The following is a 23,319-nucleotide window of genomic DNA, read 5'->3' as shown; positions in this document are numbered from 1 at the left end:
AGAGTTTGTTATGAAAGGTTTCAAATTTAAGAAAAATTTTCCTAACAACTAAAATATTATAGGTTAAAGCTAAAATTCAGAGGCGATCTAATCTAGCCACTTTAGTTCTACATATAAGGAAAGAAAGACCCATGAAGACTAAATATTACAACATACAAACAAAAGAGTCACAAATGATGGTAGAATGGGAAGAACTAAAGAAATTTTAAATGTCCCAATTTGTTTGTGTGTCATTCTTAGATAGAATTATAATAAAGGGGTAGGATTAGAGTTAGTGGCAGGGGCAGGTTTAGAGTTTGAGTTAAAGTTCTTGCCAAATTATAGCATTTTAGTAACTTACTTTTTAGCCAATCTTACCTAATAATAGACAAACATGTAAATTGACCATACCTTCACTATGCTAACCAGCCAATCAGCAGAGTATGCAAATTAACCTAACAAAGATGGCAGTTAATTTGCATACATAGGCTCCAAGTGGTGGAGGGAAGCCTGAAGGCCGGGGGGCTGGAGCAGCGACGGCCCCGGGGCTGGCGGAGCAGCAAAAGCCTCACAGCCCCGGGGCCGGCTCTGGCTGGAACCCAGCCAGAGTGAAGGCCTGGGTGCCAGGTGCCGGAGGAAAAGCGGTGCCAGCAGCCAGGGGAAAGGAAGGCCTATTGCACGAAGAGATTCTATTTATAAAATAAAAATGATGATTATGAGAACACACAAATGGTTTTGTATCAAGCACTCTAAGAGACAGATGTCTATCCAAATATCTATATCTATCTATCCAAATATCTATATCTATCTATCTATCTATCTATCTATCTGTCTATTATTGATATGTGTATTTACATACAATCACAGTGCATTCATCCTTACAACTTAATTATTCTTTCTTTACAGGTAAGGAAACTAAGACACAAAGTTTAAGGAAGTTGACCAAGATTGCACAACTTATTAAGTGGCTGTGTCAAGCTTTCAGGCAAGACTGACTGGCTGTTGGGCCTTTTTTAATTTACTTTTATGATGAATGGGTGATAGATTTTGTCAAATGCTTTCACTGTATCAATTGATATGATAATGTGTTGTTTCTTTTTTTAACCTATTGATATGATGGATTACATTAATAGATATTTAAATTTCAAAATCAGCCTTCCATACCTGGGTTAAATGCCTCCTGAGTTTTTTATAACCATATACTTATGAGCTCTTTATCTCATAGTGGAAATATTTTTTTAAAGGAACTTTATGCTTTTGTGATTATTTAGCTTTACAAATTCTGATGTGTTCACATTAATGAGAAAGGAAAAGAGTGCATAGGACTGTATTGCAGAAGAAAGTAGAGAATGGGAAGAATTTGTTACCAAGGCTTAACTTGAAAATGTCATAAAATTATGAGTCCATTATTTTTGAACGTAATATTTTGGCCCAATTTTTATGATATTAGAAAGTGAGATATAACTAGCTTAGCACCAGCTATGTCTTAAAAATCCACATTCCATATGATCCATTCATTCTCCTTTAAAGTCTTAAAATACTCAGCAATAAAGTTCAATGTAATATTCTAAGTAATAAAATATGCACTTTCCCTAGAAATATGAGAGCACATGTCCATTCAAAGACTTGTGCATGGATGTTTACATTAGCTTCATTTGTAGTAGCCCCAAACAGAAAACAACCCCAAAGTCTATTAACAGCTGAATGGATAAACCCTGGTAAATTCATGTAATCTAATTCTACTCAGCAATAAAAAGGAATGACGTTACAACACAAACAGGTACTAGACTGTATGATTCCATTCATGTAAAATTCTAAGAAATATTCATATATAGTTTCAAAAAGCAATCAGTGGTTGACTGTAGAGGATGGTTGACTGGAGAGGATGACCGAGAATGTCAGGAGAAAGGAACTAAAAAGAGGCATGAGAAAAATTTGGGGATGATTGACATGTTCATTACTTTGGTTGTGGAGATCGTTTTAAGGGTATAAACATGTCAATACAATAAAGTATACATATATAAAAAGCATATTAAAAATATTTTTTATATTCTTTTAGGTTTCTTCTTTGTTGTCATTAAAGGCAACAAAGCAAATCCTTTGTAGTTATCACATATTATAGTAAATCTCATAAAGATCAAATTATATAATATATAATTATATATTCCAGAACAGAAAGATTTACAATGAAAATAAATAAAAAATGTACTGTGTCAGTTTGAAGTTATCTTTGTTTGTTGACAAAAGTTGTTAACCAAAAAAACCTGGAGGTGCTGAAAGCCACAAGACATACAAAGACAAACTCCAAGACAGATTACTTTTTTCTTTGTCCACATATAAATTAGTTCATAGTTCATAAGTGACCAAAAGCACTATGGGATTATTATATACAACCAAACTAAAGTATGTGTGTTAATGTACTTGGAAAATGATGTAAATGAACTATATATAAGATACTATTATTTCACTGTTATAATATGAAACAAAATAGACTATTTTTCTAAACATAAACATTATACATAGCTACATTCCATATGTAACTGCACTGCAATAATTTATTTTCTCTTTTAAGAGGTTGGTTGACATTTTCTAAAAAATAGCAAAGTATTATAGACTATAAAAATATTGAATGTGTGTACATGCTCTTTGTCATCAGGAAAATATTAAAATCAGAGAGACTGAACATATAGAAGTAATAAAACATGGCATTAAAATGTCATTGAATGGGACTACATCACACTGAAAAGTTTTTGCACAGCAAAGGAAATCATCAACAAAATGAAAGACAACCCACTGAATGGGAGAACATATTCGCCAATGATACATCTGATAAGAGGTTAATATTCAAACTTTATAAAGAACTTATAAAACTCAACACCAAAAAAGTAAATAATGCAATTAAAAAATGCTCAAAATCGATCCTCACACGGGGCACCAAAAAAAAAACAAAACAAAACAAAACAAAAATGCTCAAAGGACCTCAATAGATAACTTCTCCAAAGGGGACATACAGATGGCCAATCGAAATATGAAAAGATGCTCAACATCACTAATTATCAGAGAAATGCAATTTAAAACCACAATGAAAACAAAAAAATAAAAAGATAAAAGAAAAACAAACAAACAAACAAACAAAAAATAAAACCACAATGAGACATCATCCCACACCTGTCAGAATAGCTATCACCAATAAACAAACAAGTGTTGGTAAAGATGTGGAGAAAAGGAAAACCTTGTTCACTGTTTATAGGAATGCAGACGGGTCCAGCCACTGTGGAAAACAGTATGGAGTTACCACAAAAAATTAAAATGGAACTGCCTTATGACCCAGTGATTCCACTTCTGAGAATTTACCCAAAGAAACACAAAACACTAAGTCGAGAAAGAATATATACACCACTATGTTCATTGCAGCATTATTTACAACTAGAGGCCCAAATCAGGCCTAAACCAGCAGTGGGACATCCCTCTTGCAACCCAAGGCCGCTGACTCCTAACCACTCGCCTGCCTGCCTAATCACCCATAACCACTCACCTACCTGCTTGATCATGTCTAACCAATGGCCTGCCTGATCGCCCCTAACCATTCTGCCTGCCTGCCTGATCGCCCCTAACTGCTCACCTGCCTGCCTTATGGCCCCTAATCGCCTCTGCCTTGGTCCCCGTAGCCGCGGCTTGTCCGGAAGGACATCCAGAAGGACGTCCGGAAGTTCGTTTGGCTGTCTGGTCTAATTAGCATATTATGCTTTTATTATTATAGATAGCCAAGATTTAGAAGCAGCCCAAGTGTCCATCAAGAGATGAGTGGATAAAACAGCTATGGTACATTTAGACCAGGGGTCCTCAAACTTTTTAAACAGGGGGCCAGTTCACTGTCCCTCAGACCGTTGGAGGGCCGGACTATAGTTTAAAAAAAAAAAAACTATGAACAAATTCCTATGCACACTGCACATATCTTATTTTGAAGTAAAAAACCAAAATGGGAACAAATACAATATTTGTATTTGCATGTGGCCTGCAGGCCATAGTTTGAGGACCCCTGATTTAGACAATGGAATACTACTCGGCCATAAAAAGGAAGAAAATTTACCCTTGTGACAACATGGACAGAACTGGAGAACATGCTAAGTGAAATAAGCCAGTCAGAGAAGGACAAAGACCTTATGATTTCACTCATATGTGGAATTTAATGAACAAACTGAACTAACAAGCAAAATAGAGACAGAATCATAGTAGAGCACTCAGACAGCTCTGTTGGGGAGGGGAGTTTGAGGGGGGTGGAAGGATTAAGCAAAAAAGGGGAAAAGAAAAACGAAAGAACTCCTTGGACATGGACAAAAGTGTGGTGTTTGCGGGAGTGGAGGAGGGTGGGTGGAGGAAGAAGAGGGTATGGGGGGATAAATGGTGATGGAAAATAAAACAAAATAAAATAATTTAAAATAAAATGTCATCATGGAAACCTCTAAAATGCTATTACCTGGAATCAGTTCCATAATGATGTAGATCGGCTGTCTCTGTGTGCAAACTCCTATAAGTTTGACAATATTGGGATGATCGTATTGCTTGAGAATTCTGGAAGAGAAAAGAATAAGAATAATTATTTTAAATAATTATGCATTAACCTATGATTATAAGTAATGTACACAAGTAGAATATACTTTAATCAATATAACTCATTTTTTAAAACTTCAGTGTGAACCCAAATTGTAATAGGATATATGCAAATTTTGATAAATCTTGGCAAAATATAGGTACAAATCAGTCAATTATCCTTAATTCCATTAAATATTCACTTAAAATTATTATTCACTCTGAATGACTAACAACCATGCTAAATAGGAATAACTTACTTAGTCTAAAACATTTAGAACTCTCTTCCAAATATCTGGACTTAGCCACCCACCACCACAAAAGCATAGCTGAAAAGCATGAGTGAACTCAAAACTGTAAGCTTCTAGGGTAGCATCTTTTTGTTTTGCTCTATGTACACACTTGATTTAAAATACTTAAAAATAAGAATCTAATTCATGCCGGAACCGGTTTGGCTCAGTGGATGGAGCATCGGCCTGCGGACTGAAAGGTCCCAGGTTCGATTCCGGTCAAGGGCATGTACCTGGGTTGTGGGCACATCCCCGGTAGGAGATGTGCAGGAGGCAGCTGATCGTTGTTTCTCTCTCATCGATGTTTCTAACTCTCTATCTCTCTCCCTTCCTCTCTGTAAAAAATCAATAAAATATATTTAAAAAAAATATATATTAAAAAAAAAAAAAAAAAAAAAAAAAAAAAAAAAAAAAAAAAAAAGAATCTAATTCATGTTGATAAATACCATCGTGTAATCCCTTCATTAAATTTTATAATCAGAGCTTTCTTGCTGACCATAATCAATCTCAAAATAGTAAGAACTCACAAGTTTTGAGAAAGTTGTCAAAAGGTTAAATAACTGAGTAACAGAGTTTTAGTATCAAGTTAAGCTGAAGCAGAGAAGACTCAGTTTGGATAAGGCAAAATTTCAGAGGGTTATAAAATAGCACAGACTCCTAGCTCAAATTAAAAGTAGATTCGATTCCCTCAGAGGCCTGTCTACCCTGGTGATTTCTATTACCAAATTTTACTCCACATTATCCTATTGACATAGTTATAAGCTCACTTATATTTCAAAGATGCAGTTTTCTTGCCTAAGAGAATGAAAAAATAACTTTATTTAGAGAAAGATAAAACAGTTTATATAAATTTTATACATGTACACCTAAAGCAGGGATACATCTAAGAAAAATGTTTTACATTGAAAATACAGATTGATTTATAAATGAAAAAATAAACTTGAAAGAATTCTAGAAATAAGGGAAATATTCTGACAATAACTTTGAATTTGCAACTTCTACAAAGAATTAAAAAGAAAGTTTTAAAATGTTTGACTTTAATTCAAAATGTCATTTCTGAAGCTGGAAATTGCTTAGTAAAGAAATTCCAAAAACCAGCCAGCCTGAATTCCAATAATATTAAATAGCTAACTATAGAGCTCTATCATCTATTAAAGTACACTTAAAAGTTTTTGCATGGATATAATTTTATTTATTTATTTATTAAATATATACTACTGATTTTACATAGAGGAAGAAAGAGGAATAGAGTTAGAAACATCGATGAGAAACACTGATCAGCTGCCTCCTGCAAACCCCCTACTGGGGATCAAGCCTGCAACCAGAATCGAACCTGGGACTCTTCAGTCCAAAGGCTGACATTCTATCCACTGAGCCAAACCAGTCAGCACTATAATTTTTATTTTTAAAATAAAACAATCTCATTTTAGAAAAGCAAGCTAAACTCTATTTTTCAATAAAACAATCACAAATTAGAAAAGAAAAAAAATTAAAGATTTTTGAAAATGTTGGATATAATTTATACCATAAGAATACCTATGGATATCCTAATATATAAAAACCCAGGGTCCATAACAACTGACCGAAGGCTCGATCGAACACCAGAAGTCAGTCCTGCAGTTAGCGCTGGGTCGCCATGCAGCAACCCAGCACTGACTGCCAAGAAGGCTGTGGATCAGGCCTGGAGAGAGAGGCAGGGTCTGATCCGCAGCCTCCATGGCAGCTGTTGATCAGCTGTTGCCTCTTTCTCTCCAGGCTTTGCCAGCAGCCGCACCTCTATTTCTCTCTGGGCCTCCATGGGGGCTGCTGATCAGGGGCAGAAACACTGACTGTCATAGAAACTGACCAATCAGAAACAAATCTGGGTGAAATGTGAAGAGCCAATGGCTGCCTAGGAGGTGGAGCTTTTGATGCTGACTGGCATAGAAACCGACCAATCAGAACCAAATTGGCCAGCATGGTAGGGCAGTTGGAGGCGAGATCAGCCGGCAGGGGAAAGAAGTTAAGAGTGATCAGGCAGGCAGGTAGAGGCAGTTAGGGGCGATCAGGCAGGTAGGTAGGCAGGTGAGCCGTTAGGAGCCAGCAGTCCCAGATTGCTAGAGGGATGTCCAATTAGAGAGGGTGCAGGCTGGGCTGAGGGAACTCCACCCCCCCTCCATGCACGAATTTTGTGCACTGGGTCACTAGTCTATAAAATAATAAATCTATGAATTTAAAACCTTTAAATTTATTAGAGTATTTTTTCTGAATTGCCAAAAATACACATGAAACGGGGTTTCACTTTATTCTGTAGATAATATTCAATAAATGCATCTTACCAGTTTACTCCTTTGCTATCAATACTCATTTTCAGAGAAATGGAGAAATGGACAGGAAAATGCTTCATGCCTTGGGACTTAGTTCACTCAGTGCCATGTTCCCTCATTGCCATATCCTCTGTTCTCCATGACACTTTACAAAAACTTAAATTTTATACACTAGATAATGATGGAGACACACATACCCGCCAATACACTCACACCTTCCTCTCTCCCTTTACACCAGGGGTGAGGCACGTCAGGCCCTCAAAATCATTTGGTCTGGTACTGCCAAGGCATTAGGGGTGAGTTAATTAAATGTTTAATCAAATAAAGCAGGCTAATTTTTAAGTTGATAATTTTGTATGGCCCATGAATAATGTTATAAATATCCAAATAGCTGTTGGCAGAAAAAAGGTTCCCCACCCCTGCTTCACACCAACAATCTATAGAGCCATCTATTTTCCTCCTCTCCCATTCATCCATCCATCTCCCAAACATATGTCTATCCTCACTCAGTCCAAAACACCTTTCAATTTGTTTTGTGCTTCATTGTATAAACTAGATGTTACAATTAACCGAATGGTTTTAACTATCTGCAACACAGAGGTAGCAAATTGGAACATTAAATTTTAGCTAAAAATAGGAAAAAGACAATCATCTAAAAAGATCAATTAGAAAAGAAACAATATGCAAATTCCAGAACAAATGCCAGACACTAAATTAAAGAAGGCATATGAGGTTCTTAGAAAAGAAAACTAACAAATGGAAAAAAAGAATTAAGTGATAATATCTAAGCAAGGTAGGGGAGATGAAGTTATATATCTAAATATTTATGTAAACTATTTATTTTATATATAGAATATAGTAATATTTTTATTATAAGGAAAATCACAGCTTTGCATATATACATATGTATGTATATGTATGTGTGATAAAAGCAAAAAATACTGCAATTTTTTTTCAAAGACTTGAAGAATACTCAGTTTTTAGCACCTGGTTCTTTTCACTGTGCTTACCTAACTGACCTATAGTCTCACTCAAAAACAGAAACCTTCTGATACCACATTGTATAAGTGCTTACTTTTGGACGAGGGCTCTGAAAATGCTTATTTCCACTTCAGCAAATTATAATTTATGATATCTTCAAAGTTACATTTTAGTGAGTCATTTGTATTATAAATACACACTTGACATAATTTTAAAGAACTCACTTGGCTTCTTGTAAAAATTTTATTTTCAGTTCCTGAGGAAGATCTTCTTTACATGTTTTAACAGCAACAGCAGTTTTATCCTTTAATATGCCTTTATATACTTCACCAAAATTTCCCTGAAAATACAAATACATTCATTGTTTGAGGGGTAAGACAGCCACATAAATCTTCACAAAATACAAAAAAAGCATGTAATGATACATTTTTAATTAAAGCATTCAGCATTATTCAGAGTTTGAAGTGGAAATCAAGATTGGGAATGTTGCTCTTACGAATGCTCTCAACTTTAAATATGCTACTCAATACACCAAATATTTGGGGACAATTGAAAATGAAAATAGGGAAAAAGTTCAAGAAAATAGGACGAAAGGAGAAACTCAAATTTCACATTGTCAGAAATATCTGAGTTTCATTACATCCAGTTTCCTTTATCTGCAAGTTATTAAATTTAAAAAATTATCCATTAATGTTTGAAGATAAAGCAGAGATTTTGCAAGGTGACTGTTGGTGTTGAGCCACACAGCTATATGTCAGTTGGAGAGGAGTGAGAGTAAGAGACTAGGGCAGAGACAACAGAACTAGGAAGACGAAGGACTGTCAGCCACTGTTGTAGGCTGTCAGTCTCTGGAAGGTACCAAGGAAGAAGAGGTTCTTATCCAAATGCCTATGTCACTAGTGATGAATTCATTTTCTATCAAATGTATGAACGCCTAACCTTATTCTATGGCAAAAACGTATTTTGACTTAAGGTGCCTAATTTCCAGTTTGAAATCATTTTTCTTTTATTATAAACACAAAACATTACAGAGAAGACCTATAAGGCTAACACAATAATTATTTTTTAGTGTTCTCTTCAAGTTTTTCTACATATGCTTATATGTTTTTATAAAGCTACTAGAGGCCCGGTGCACAAAATTCATGCATGGGGAGGGGGTCCTTCAGCCCGACTTTCACCCTCTCCAATCTGGGACCCCTCGGGGGATGTCCGACTGCCTCTCACAATCCGGGACCGCTGACTCCTAACTACTCGTCTGCCTGCCTGATAACCCCTAACCACCTCTGCCTACCTGCCTGATCTCTGCTAACTGCTCCCCTACTGGCCTGATTGCCCCTAACTGCTCCCCTGCTGGCCTGATCACCCCTAACCACCTCTGCCTCACCCCGCACCCAGAACCCAGGATTCCCTCCTCTGGCTGGTTACAGACACCCAGGACTCAGGCTTCCCTCCCTCTGGCTGGCTGCAGGCACCCAGGACCCAGGCTGGCTTCACTCGGGCCGGCCGCAGCTGCAAGGGACCATGGGTGGGCAGCTTCATCTGGGCCGCAGCTTCAGGTGTCCAGGACCATGGGACGGGCAGCTTGTCCCTCTCCTGGGCCACAGCTGCAGGCACTGGTGCCCAGGATGGTGGGGTGTGTGGCTTGTCCCTCTCCTGGGTCGCAGGTGCAGCCGCTGGTGCCCCGGACTGTGGGGCGTGTGGCTTGTCCCTCTCCTGGGCTGCAGCCTAGCTGGTCCCCATTCCTCTCTCGCGAGCTCATTTGTGCCTGGATGGTCCCCATTCCTCTCTCCCCAGTGTTGAGCATCTGAGCCATAAATTTCATGCACTGGCCATCTAGTTATCTACACTAATAAAAGAGAAACATGGTAATTAGCGTACGACCGCTACCATTTTCATTGGCTAATCAGTGAGTATATGCAAATTAACTGTCAGCCAAGATGGCGGCCGGCAGCCAGGCAGCTGGAAGCGAACATGAGGCTTGCTTGCTTCAGTGAAGGAGGACTCCAACGTTCCCCGCCTCACTTGCCGGCCTCTGAGCTACAACTCTAAGCAACTATGTACTATGTTGCAAATAAGAAGCTAAACAAAACACCAGAAACCGGCTTTCATTCAGCCGGGCTTTAGCAACATTGTATCGTTTTCAGCAGCCGAGGCCTCAGAGCTAAAGTTGGCCCAGAATAAAAAAAAAAAAAAAGAAAACAGGAGCGGTTGGAAGCTTCAGTCACTCGCTTCCAGAAAACAGCCCTCAGCCCCTCACCCAGACTGGCCAGGCACCCCAGTGGGGACCCCCACCCTGATCCAGGACACCCTTCAGGGCAAACCAGCCAGCCCCCACCCGTGCACCAGGCCTCTATTCTATATAGTAAAAGGGTAATATGCCTCCCGGCACCGGGATCAGCAGAGCAGCGAGGCTCCCGGCACTCGGATCAGCGTGACAGGGGGCAGCGCCCAAACCCCCTGATCACCCTGTGGCTTTGTGTGTGACAGGGGGCGGGGCCACAACCTCCCTATCTGCCCTGCTCTGTGCCTGATGGGGGGAGCTCCCCCCCGATTGCCCTGCGGCTCTGTGTTTGACAGGGTGCAGCGCACCAACATCCTGATCGGCCCTGCTCTGTGTGTGACAGGGTGCGGCGCCCCAACCCCCCCCCCCCCCCCCCCCGCCATGGGCCCTGCTCTGTGTGTGACAGGGTAGAGCCATAACCTCTCCATTGGCCCTGCCCCAACCCCTGATCTGTCCTGCTCTGTGTGTGACAGGAGGCGGTGCCCCAACTCCCCTATTAGCCCTACTCTGTGAGTGACAGCGGGGAACTCCTCAACCCCCAGATCGGCCCTGCTCTGTGCGTGACAGGGTACGGAGCCCCAACACCCCTGATGGGCCCTGCTCTGTGCATGACAGGGAGTGGCGCCGCAACCTCCCCATCGACCCTGCCTTGAGTGTGACAGGGGGCGGTGCCCCAACCCCCCAATTAGCCCAGACTGCGAGAGGGTACAGGCCGGGCTGGGGGACCCCCCCCCCCCAGTGCACAAATTTTTGTGCACCGGGCCTCTAGTATTATAATAAGCTTCAATACTATTCTTGTTGAGCAAGAAGTAGCTGAAGTAGGAGTCTACTCATTAGAGTTTTCTGAGTTCTAAGGTCCATATAACTCAACCAATAGTTCAAGGTATATACTTTTTACATGTTACTAATAAATAATTTAACATTATTAAAAAATAAATTTTTGAACATTTTAAGTATTACTTAATATTTTACTTAATTTTAAAATTAGTTTACTTAAACTTTAATACACTTAAGTATTAAGATAATAAATTGTTATTGAATCTAATATTTAACTCTTAAATATTTAAAAGCAATGATTGATTATAAATTCAACATAATACACATTTATCATAAGTTAGAAAAAGAAAAGTGTGAGCTTTTATATCCTTCCATGTTTGTTATTCTCAAGGTTACCCCATTATCAGATCATTAATATATCATAGATAGAGCTGAGAGAAGATATTAATATGCACAATTACTGGGCCTCTACTTATCTGAATGATTCTGAGCACTTATAATTTAACTTGTCTAAAACTTAATGTTTTACTCATTAGACTTTTCTTAACTAAATTACCTTTTTCATTTACTAGGACCACCGTTCATTCTCTCTGCAAGCATTCAGATTCTACCTCTGCAATATTTGTGTCTTCCGCCTTACATCTCAGAAAGGTCACCCTGATTCAAAATCTTAAGTTTATCACCTAAACTGATCTGTCAGTCACTCACTCCTTCAATTGATCCACCACAGCACTGCCAGAGTAATCTTTCCAAGAGACAACTTACTTCTTTAGTCAAAATTCATCCTTGAATTACCATCACCATCTCAGCCTCTCTAGCTCCACAATATAGACTCTGTTACACATGTCCTAAACTCAACACTTAGTGATCCCCAAATATGTGCCATGCCTTTTCTACATTTTTATCCTTCATGGAAACCATCCCCCAACTCCAATCAGAAAAACGCTAATTTTTAAGTTTATTTGACAGGCACAACTTCATCTCTGCTACTGACCTTAAGTCCATGAGGCTAAACATTATGTCTGTTATCTATTTTCATGTCATTCCTCATAAGAAGATCTTGGTCCTAGGTTAATCCTCATCTCCTCCTTCCTTAGTCTTCATTAGATTCTGTAGACTCCTATTCAACCCTCTATATCAAAATTTTCCCCTTCTATCTCCAACTTTTACTGTGCCTTCCGGAATCCATGGTTCATCATTATAAAAATTTTATCTTCCATGCATTTTTTTGGTCATTCTCTTCACCTTCTTGTTCCAATAGAAACTTGGTTCTCACTTGAAAATACGCAGATGGTAGATGATTTTCCTTTTGTCTTCTAAACTTAAGTCATGACTCCCCCATTCAAGCCTTCTCCCTCTGCCCAGATTTGGGATAAAGTATTTTACTAGTTCCTTGTTAATATTTTCAACCCATTTTTCCACCTACATTCCTAAAAACAAAATTCAAACAAACAAACAAAAAACACCCGGCTTTGAAGCTTTATACCAACTGAACAACTGTCCCTTACTATGGCTATAAGCTATTGAATTTGAAAAGATTTTGCTTCATTTATAGACAATTTGAGCTCCTGGTCACTATACCCTGTGTTATTCCCGTCTTAATTCTTGGCAATTTCAATAGACACCTAAAAATCTGTACAACAGTTCAAACTCAACTTTGTTTTGTTGTTTTTTTTAACATCTCTCTTTCAATGATTTTCTATTTTGAACTATTTCTAGGATAATACCTTAAACTTTGCCATTGCCAATAATGCAACTCCTCTATAATATCTATGTCATTCATCCTGTTTTCTGGCTGGCTTCTATTTTTCTAACTTACTTCCTCTATTATCTAGACCACAAAAATCCTTTCACTCTGTAAGAATATAAAGATTTTGAGGTCCTATTACTCATTGTCCATCACCCCCTTAATATCCTTTCTTCCTTCCTTATCCAGCTTAAATTCCATGGTCAATAATAATTACAACTGCTTACCATACATTGCCAACATTTTGTTCCTCTTAATCTGTAGAACTCCCTTGTCAAATCCACAACCCAAATTGAATGCAACTCTACTACTCTGCACTTAGGCAGCCAAATGGGACTGAAGAAAGCCCACAACCATGCTGACTGGATTCACTTTAAATTCATGAACACAATTCTTTCAACATTAAAGAATTATTTTTTAAAAAATTAATGAACACAAACCTCCTTAATGCTGCTCAATAATCATATTACAATTCTGTATAAAATTCACACTCTCATTCTTCTAAATAATGGCTTTCCCCTTCTACTCTCTTCTTAAGTCCCCTACTCTTCCTCCCTCCATCCTTATTCTTAGCTGATAATCTTGCTTGTTAGTACATTGAGAAAACTGAAGCAATCTACTAGTAAAGAGAACTTCCAGGCTCTCAGCCCCACATTTACCCTACCCACCTACCAATCTTCCTTGCTGTTATAAAAATGAACTATTGTGTTCTTATTGAAGTCAATTCTCCATTGTAAATTAAATTTACTCTTATCTACTCAATGACATTACTCTACCAATTCTCATCTCTCTCTCCCAAATCATAAATTTGTCACTAGATCATTCCCAGCTGCAAACCAGCATGCCTACAAGGCACTACATGACCTATACCCTCACCAACTCACTGACTTCCTATCCTATCATATTCCTCCTTGTTTACTAAGTTACAGCCAAATGATCTCCCTTGTTCTTCAAATGAAATTTGCACTGGTTACTCCCTCTGTCTAGAACCCTCTTCCTTAGATGTCCACATGGCTAAATCCCTTCTCTCCAAGTTTTAATTTGAAAGTAACAATTTTAATCAGGCTTACCCGAATTTCCTTATTAAAAATGGCAACTTCTACTTATAGCACTCCTAAACTCCCAGTATTTTCCACAGGACTCAGCACCCTTTAACATTATAAAATTTACTATTTATTATTTTTATTGTTTATCAGCCTTCCCCTGTTAGACAGAATAAAAGCTCCAAAAGGGCATTGTTCACTGAGGATTGAATAAATATTTATTGAACACCAACTATACATCAAGAACTGTCTAGTAAGAGTATAGTACTCAAAAAATTAGAATTCTTGTCTCAACCTTATTTTACCACTAATATACAATACATTACAAGTATTTATTCAGAATTGGCAGTGAAAATATTAAATGACAAATCATGTTCTATTTAAAATATTAGCTGAAATGAAGCTATACCATTATCATTAAAGTTGCAGTCTTTTATTAAAATGATTAAATATTTTTGAAATTGACCTCATGCTACTGCCTTGTCATTGGGAAAAATAACTATTCTTTGAAATACCCTTACAAAGAAAATAGAGGCTAAAATTCCTCCTGATACACTATTATTTCACATATTCAACTAAATATAAAAATAATTGAATTATTTTTGTTTTTTCCCAAGTACTAAAAATAATCTGTCCCCTTCAACACATGATATTTCAGTAAGTGATTTAATTGGATGATTTATTATTTAATTATATTTTCATGGAAATTTATTTAATTTCTTTGTAATAATTTTTGGCCCAATCAGTACTACTGAGTTAATGACCTAAAGTAACAGAAAGAAGAAATATTTCCTTAAGAATGACAAGCAGCCCTAACCGGTTTGGCTCAGTGGATAGAACGTCGGCCTGTGGACTGAAAGGTCCCAGGTTCGATTCCGGTCAAGGGCATGTACCTTGGTTGCGGGCACATCCCCAGTGGGAGGTGTGCAGGAGGCAGCTGATCGATGTTTCTCTGTCATCGATGTTTCTAACTCTCTATCCCTCTCCCTTCCTCTCTGTAAAAAATCAATAAAATATATTTAAAAAAAGAAAAAAAAGAATGACAAGCATATAACAGAGGAAACAAAAACATCACCTAATGCTTTTAGCTTGAAATGCTTTAGAAATTACTTCCTAAATAAGTATTTGCAGTCAATAAAATTGCTAGCCAGGAGTAATTTCATGCTTCCATTTTGAAAAGATATTTTAAAATACTAATAAAAGTCCTGTGAAGTAGATCACTTCAACAGGGATTTACTTTCTTAAAATATGTAACAGTTAAAAAAATAGGAAACATTTTGTCAATTCATCATGTTTACATTTAAAACAAAAAAGTAATGAATAATCATTTTTCACTTAACATGCTGAACTTTAAGTCTAATACTGATAACTCAGAAATGTATCAGTGATAGTTTTCACAAAATATCTTGATTTTATTTTATTTTTTCACATTGCATTATGAAACTAAATTCAAAAAAGTTAATGGAAACATCACTAATTAAGCCATTGACAAAAAAGTTTACATTTACCATTGGAACTCAATTATAAGTAAACAATAAATTGGCAAGTAGTCCATTTGATTATCAAAATTTTGCCATTATTGTTAGATATAATACTTTCAAATGGCCTATGAATTGAAAGAAACTTCCAACTAGACTTCTAACCATTAATAGAACTAGCTACAAAATGAATATTTATACTGAAATATGTGTTTTGTTCATACAATATTTAGGTAAAATAACATGTCCAATGTTGTTATATACTGTGACTCTATACAGAGTTTTGAAATCCCAAAGAGCAGTACTAGTATTTTACATATTCTGGTTACACATGATAGTTTTTAAAAGTCAAAAATCATCTTTAAACCTCTCAAAGGTTTTCACACATCTATTTCAGTGACCATCCCAGACGGTCTGTGGTACTGTGCTCTTCCAGGTTAATGTGGAAGGTGCGTTGTTGTGTGCCGGAACATAAGAAGGGCTGGAGGAAAATAAAGACTCTACAGAGTTCACAATGACTATAAAGACTGTCAGTTATTTACTTCACTTGATTACATACCTTGCCCAGTAATTCACCCAATGTGACATCTTCATGACTGAGAAGCCATTTCTTATCCTATGGCAAAGAAAAAAAACAGTTTTTTAGCCCAAGTAAGAGTACATGTCCTATAAGATGCACTGAGGCATTGGAAAACAGACCGAAGGGGATACTTCATTCAAACCATTAAATCTACAGCACACTAAGAAGTTGTATCATCAGGAGGCTATAAAACAGATCTAAGATATGTTACTACACAATAGGATTTTAAATCTATCTACATTATAGCAAACTTCTATCAGAAATCTTCACTGTCCAAATGACGGTGTCCCTGTAACTAGAACATAGCATGCACTTTTCTCTCCCCATAAAGCTTAGACTATGTTATTATTTGTCATTTCAAAAGAGCTGTGTACATGAGAGAATTTCATTTTATAATGCAAAATTTCCAATTCTCTATTGATCATAGAGAATTCTTTTTGTACCCAAACCACATTACTAAGAGCTAATTTTTCCACATATAAACTGGCATGAGTTACAGCTGTTAATGACACTGCATGTAGTCCCATATCTTGCCTAAGTAATTTCCTATAGTGTAATAAACGAAACTAGGGTACATAAGACCAGTGATGCGACCCATTATCCAATCTCAAGAACTAATTAATGCTTAGGGAACAGTTTACCATCTAAAAAATCTTATATATTAAACCACATAATGCCATCATGTTATAGAGGCATACAGATTTAAAAAAAAAAAGAAAGGAAAAGGAAATGAAGCAAGGGAAAGGAAGGGGGAGGGAGGAAGAAAGGGAGGGATGGAAAAATTGGGTTATGCAGGGGAAGAGTCAGAGAAGGAAAAGAAAATCCCGGAGTGATATATTTTATTCAGGATTTGTTTTTAATTAATGTTAAAATGTAGTATTCCCCCATTACACATGTTGAAATATAATTATGATCTATAGAATGAGTTGTAATAAGTAAATAAACATCTTGAAGTAAAAAGCCACCCTAACTATGGGTTGAAATGTCCTGGACAGCCATTTGAAGTACTTTACCCTCAGAAACACCATATGACAAACATTCAAACATCACCCTCTGTTAGATCAACTGACTTCAAAAAACAACAATTTATATGTACAGTCTTTCAATCTAAATACAAAATTAAAGCTATAAAGGACCTGAAAGAAAACAGAGGAATATCTTCACAACTATGTGAACAGGCAAAGACTTTGATAGACATAAAAAGCAATAACTATAAAATAAACAAATAATTAGAATTCATCAAAATTAGAGACACTAGTTCTTCAAAGGCATTGCTTTTATAAAAATGAAAAGGTGAACTATGATCTGAGAGAACAGTGATTTGTATGTACAACATATAGAGAACTTACAAGATAACAACAACCCAACTTTAAGAAATTGGGGTTGGGGGCGTTTTAAGAGAGCAACCAAAGGACGTGTATGCATGCATATAAGCATAACCCATGGACACACATAGTAGGGGGTGAGTGTGCTAGGGGGTGGGAACGGCTGGGAATAGGTCAATGGGAGGAAAAGGAGACTTACGTAATACTTTCAACAATGAAGAATTTTTTAAAAAAGGAGAAAAAATTGGGTAAAAAATTTTAAGCAAATAGATAATAAGCATATCAAAATATTTTTAACATCATCATTAGTCTTCAGTGACATACAAATACAAATAACAATTAGATGCTATTCCATACATATTAGAATATTAAAATTAAAAAGATTAACAATGCCACAAGATTGCAAGAATACAGAAAAAGTGGAGTCCTTCTACAGTTAGTGTGTATGTAAAATGGTACAAGCCATTCTGAAAGACAATTTATATCTACTTTATGATTCAGAAATTATACTCCTAGATATAAAACCAAGAGAAATGAAAATATATATCCACAAAGGGACATCAAAAATGTTTGTGGCAGCTCTATTTATAATAGCCAAAAACTAGAAAAAATTCCAATGTCCAGCAAAACCAGAACTGACAAATTTTTGTGTATTCAGACAATTAATTACTATTAAGCAATAAACTAGGGATACATACAACAGCAGAGCTTTTGCACAACTCTTTTCCATGGTCACAGAAGTACTTAAGTGAGAGCTGGGATAAGAACCTCAATCTTTGTCTCCTGTGACAGTGCTTAGCTTTTACTGTGCTGGAGAGACCAAAGAACATGGCATTTAAAATAAAACTGAGTAAATAATTTTCTGAGTCTAAATTATAGACATATGTAAGTTATCTCAGGTAACTAAAAAGAAGGATCAAATAATAGAAAAAACATCTATAATCTGAATAAATACCATACAATTTTTAAAAATTCTTTAAGGTTTCCAGAGTCCTTCAACTGAAATTGGAGCATACTCAAGGACATGCATTTTTTCTTAGATATTAACACATTGCGTACCACATAGAAATCTCTAAGACATATGCCAGGGACCGCACATTTTTGGGCAAACTGCACGTTATTTAAATCATCATAATGCACTTTAGGTGTTGTTTTTCAATAATTATAACATTTTTATTTACAAAAACAATTAAACAATTAAAGTTCCTAGTACTTTTTTAATGTATGGTACTGCGTAAAACATTTTCCTCTATGAAGAGGGACCAAACAAAATTTACATAAGTATCTAGATTTGCTCCTTTTTCCATGGGCGTGAAAAATGAGAACACTCGTGAGCGGTCCTTAACAGATGGTGCTCGAAACACAAGAAAACTCCTGAGCGGTATGAAATGTGTTAATCTATGATATTACTCTATGATACATTGAGTGCTATGAAAGCCAATTCATGCCAAATTGTAGAACTATCCTAAAGTTGAAGAATTTCATATATGTAAAGTCTCATTTGGTCTATGACTAGTATCCTATATAATAAAAGAGAAACATGTAAATTGACCATCCCTCTGCTACGCTCACCAGCCAATCAGGCATGATTATGCAAATTAACCTGACAAATGTGGTGGGTTAATTTGCATAAACAGGCACCGGGCGGAGAGCAGAGCGGGAAAGCTGGCAGCTTGGGGGGACATGGCTCCCTCAGTCGCTCCCAGCTATTGAGGGAGCCATGACCCCCAAGACGCCGGGCAGAGAGCAGAGCAGGAGAGCTGGCAGAGAGTGGAGTGGCCAAGCCACCAGACGGAGAGCAGACAGCGAGAGCTGGCAGTTTGGAGGACTTGGCAGAGTGGGAGGCTGTGAGACAGAGACAGAGCAGGAAGGGAAAACCAAGAGTGTGGGGAGCACCAGGAATGCTGGGAATCGTAATTCTGGTGGCAGACGGATCTTCTAGACCAGTGGTTCTCAACCTTCTGGCCCTTTAAATACAGTTCCTCATGTTGTGACCCAACCATAACATTATTTTCGTTGCTACTTCATAACTGTAATGTTGCTACTGTTATAAATCGTAATGTAAATATCTGATATGCAGGATGGTCTTAGGCAACCCCTGTGAAAGGGTTGCTCGACCGCCAAAAGGGTCGCGACCCACAGGTGAGGATGGCTGTTCTAGACACTAGATCTAAGTGAGCCTGGAGCAAGTTACTGTTGTGGTGGGGGATGGAGGGAAAGCAAAGGTGAGAGACCTAAGTAAAATCAGAGTGTCTAGGAAAAATTAAAGGGAAGATATCCTAAAACTTCCAGGAAATCTCCACCAATGAAGCAAAGAAAAAAAATGCCTCTATTATTCTGTGAGCAACAAACCAAACTGGGTTGGTAGTCTCAGACAATTCGCTCATATGATTGCAAAGACAGACAGAAACTCCCCGATTGGAGAGGGCTCCCCTGAGGGCTCCCAGATTGGAGAGGGTGCAGGTTGGGCTGAGGGAATCTAATATAAAATAGATTCCCTAGTATCTAATATAAAATAGATTCCAAAATGATGTTTTCATTGAATTATAGAATTGGAAGGTCAATGAAGGAATTGTGAGATCTGAATCACCCTGAGCTAAGAACATATGGGCTTGAGGTAACTCAGACTGAGAAATATGGGAATTCTGCCGAAAGCACACCATGCATCTTCAGTAACACAACTCCTCCCAACCATCTCTAGCAATAAGATTGATTCCAGCTTGCTCACTTCCCAGAACTTCAAACTGTTCTCTAAAGACATTGGACATAATAGTACAAGTCCCAATCTCTATTGGGAGTGTAGTTCATTTATTAACAAGGGTAGTTTTAAATACAATTTAAAAATATGGTTGTCATGGCAACATTTTCCACTCAAGGTTTTAGGATATGTCAAGTTTATTTGTATTCTGTTACAGAAAATCTTGTGGCTTCCATAGTTGGATTAGAAAATACTGCAGAGACTAAACCCATTAAATGTAGGAAGAAATTTGTTTAAATTTCAAAGGTAATACCAGCTGTACCTACTTAAATAAAGAAAAGAAGCAATTGGCAAATTCCAAATTTTTTAAACGATATTTTTTATTGATTTCAGAGAGAAAGGGAGAGGGAAAGAGAGATAGAAACATCAATGATGAGAGAGAATCGTTGATCAGCTGCCTCCCGCAAGCCCCAAACTGTGGGAATTGAGCCTGCAACCTGGGCACGTGGCCCTTGGCCAGAATTGAACCTGGGATCCTTCAGTCCACAGGCCGTTGCTCTACCCACTTAGCCAAATCAGATAGGGTGGCAATTCTAATTTTAAAGTAAGCTTAACAATGAGAAATATTTAATGTAACATATAAATTCAATAGAGGTTTGTTTGTTTTAATTATTAAAATGATGTGGGTTTTCCAGGGTCCTATCTCTGAGCTGTCTGGCCTGAAAAGCGTCTTTGCCTCCACAAAACAAATACTTTCATTTCCTGCCTCGACACAGGGAGCAGAGGTACTGACAGAGAGAATCCCACAATAAGCACCTGGTCCAGGTAGTACTCTCTCTTCCCTAGAGGAGGGGAATTCAGCCAACAAAACACTAACAGCCCTTGGGCCAAGATGACTTCCGCTAGAGTGAAGCACCTCGCAGCCCCGCTAGAAGAAACTCTTCCCATCCAAATATAGCACTAAAGGAGCATAAGCCCACAAAGGCTCTAAAATTTAAGTTGTCATTGAAACCACAGCCCATGCAAGTAGGCCAGGACCAGCATGCTAAATCTAAACAAGGTAACTGCCTGCAAAAATAAAAGATGTAAATAGAACCAATGTCTCCTAACAAAACATATAAAATGTCCATGGTACAATAAAAAAATCATCCATCATCCCAATAGCCAAGAAATCTCAAACTTGAGTGAGAAACACTAGTCAACTGACACCCATACTGAGGTACATCAGATGTTGGAATTATCTGATAAGAACTTCAAAGCAGCCATAAAAATTCTTCCACAATCCATTTCTCTTGAAAGAAATGAAAACGCAAATTATTTCAGCAATAGGAACAGAAGTTACAAAAAAGAAACAGCCCTGGCCTGTGTGGCTCAGTTGGTTGAGCATTGTCCTGTGCACCAAAAAGTTGCTGGCTCGATTCTAAGTCAGGACACATGCCTGGGTGATAGGCTCGATCCTGGGGGTATGCAGGAGGCAGCCAATGGATGTTTCTTTCTCTTCCTCTCCTTTTCACTCTCCCTCCCTCTCCTTTTAAAATCAATAAAAACATATTTTTTAAAAAAGAAAAGAAAAATATGTGGAAACTATAGAACTTTAAAGTAAAAAAACCTCAGTAAATGAACTCAATGGTAAAGTGAAGATAACAGAAGGCAGAACTTTTCAACTTGAAGACAAATCAAGATAATTTATCCAATTTAAACAACAAACAGAAAATAGACTGGGCGGAAAATTAAACAACCTAGGGGACCTGTGGGATAATAACAAAAGATCCAACATTTGTACCATCATAGTCCCAGAAGAGGAGGAGAAAAGAGGGATGCTGAAAAACTACTTAAAGAAATAATGGCTAAAAACTTCCCAAACTTGGTATAAGACACAAACATACAAATTCAAGAAACTGATATAACATTACATAGGATAAACCCCAAAATCCAAGCTAAAACATATAAAAGTTAATCAGAAAATTAAAGACAAACAAAAGTCTTTACAGCAGCCAGAGAGAAGTGACACACCTACAGGAGAACACCAATTAAAGGTCAGATTTCTACTCTGAAACTACAGAGTCCAGATGAAAATGGCACAATATTTTTCAAGTGTTAAAAGAACTGTCAACTGACACTATATGTGGCAAAAATATTTTTTAGGAATGAAGGGAAAAATAATGACATTCACAGAAGAAGGAAATCTAAAAGGATGTGTGCTCAAAAGTAAATCTAAAAACAGTTTTAATATTTTCTCCCTATACCTCAATAAATTGTTTTGTGTATCCCAGATACTCTAAAAGGGCTGACACTGGAGACAGAAGGTTAATTAGGATAGGAGAGCCATAATAAAAGTGGTTTGTGGGGCAATGACACCTTGGCTATCTTTCACAGTAACTGTGAGGAAAGGGTTAGCAGAACATGTCCGTGTCACCATCATTTCTACTCATCCTCAGAGTCATGATGATGAGCCTTAGTCAAATAGAAAATTAAGCTACTGGAATGTCCAAAAGTTACCGAGTAACGCTAGTCTATGTGCCCGATGTGAGAAGTGCAGATGAACATGTCAGCATGTTTAAAGTAAACATGAAGAATGAGGCTGTGCACCTGGTACCTGGTTTGGGGTCTTTACCATGGCTGGTCATGTGAAAGGTTATGTGATCAGCAACCTGTGAGAACTCTGGACTCCAAGATCCAAGTATGATTTCCTGGGCAATGACATACCACACATGTCTGCAGAATGTAGGTGGAAAGACATGCCCACACAATTCCTGCATAAATAGGGCAAGGAAGCTTGTGCTTGACCTCTCCTTGGCTGCTCCTGCTGTTCTGGCAGGTATCCTACGTTAGAATAAATCTTAGCCTTGAGTATAAATTTATATTAAGTTATGTGATTCTTTCCAGTGAATCAGTGAACTAGTGGGTGATTGTGGGGCCAACACTCCAAGGGCCTTGAGCTTCTAAGAGAGAGGTTACTCAGGCAGCAAGTGGCAGAACCAGTGTCTGAACCCACATCTTCCTGACTCTGAAGACTGTGTCCTTTCTAATTACAGTGCCTCCCAAACTAGAATAATTTAAAGTGATGCATGTGACTCTTTCAAGTTCAGAGACTGACTGTCATGCAACTGACAGTTTTAATTAACTGGAAGAAAATGGGTTGTAACACTCTATTTCAAATTTCCAGTTCTAATCCTAAAGATTTCTCACTTCTTACAGTTTATACTTTGTTTTATATAGTTTATATTTTTTATACTTTGTTTTC

At 37.5% G+C, this 23,319-nt stretch overlaps 1 protein-coding gene across 4 annotated transcripts in view; it reads right to left on the bottom strand.

Moving 5' to 3' along the window:
• Positions 1-23,319, bottom strand: part of FER (FER tyrosine kinase) — a 308,974-nt gene that overhangs the window by 90,749 nt on the left and 194,906 nt on the right. For all 4 annotated transcript variants that reach the window (XM_070412423.1, XM_070412422.1, XM_070412425.1 and 1 more), the window contains 3 exons: positions 16,032-16,088; positions 8,371-8,486; positions 4,457-4,551 (listed from right to left, as the gene is read on the bottom strand). In XM_070412423.1, the coding sequence (XP_070268524.1) occupies positions 4,457-4,551; positions 8,371-8,486; positions 16,032-16,088 (268 nt within the window). The remainder of the gene's footprint in view (positions 1-4,456; positions 4,552-8,370; positions 8,487-16,031; positions 16,089-23,319) is intronic.

This window comes from Myotis yumanensis, unplaced genomic scaffold, assembly GCF_028538775.1.
Source record: "Myotis yumanensis isolate MYYU_CA2020_CCGP unplaced genomic scaffold, mMyoYum1.0.hap1 SCAF_4, whole genome shotgun sequence".
In the NCBI taxonomy this organism is placed as follows: Eukaryota; Metazoa; Chordata; class Mammalia; order Chiroptera; family Vespertilionidae; genus Myotis; species Myotis yumanensis.
This window is presented reverse-complemented; position numbering and strand designations above follow the sequence as displayed.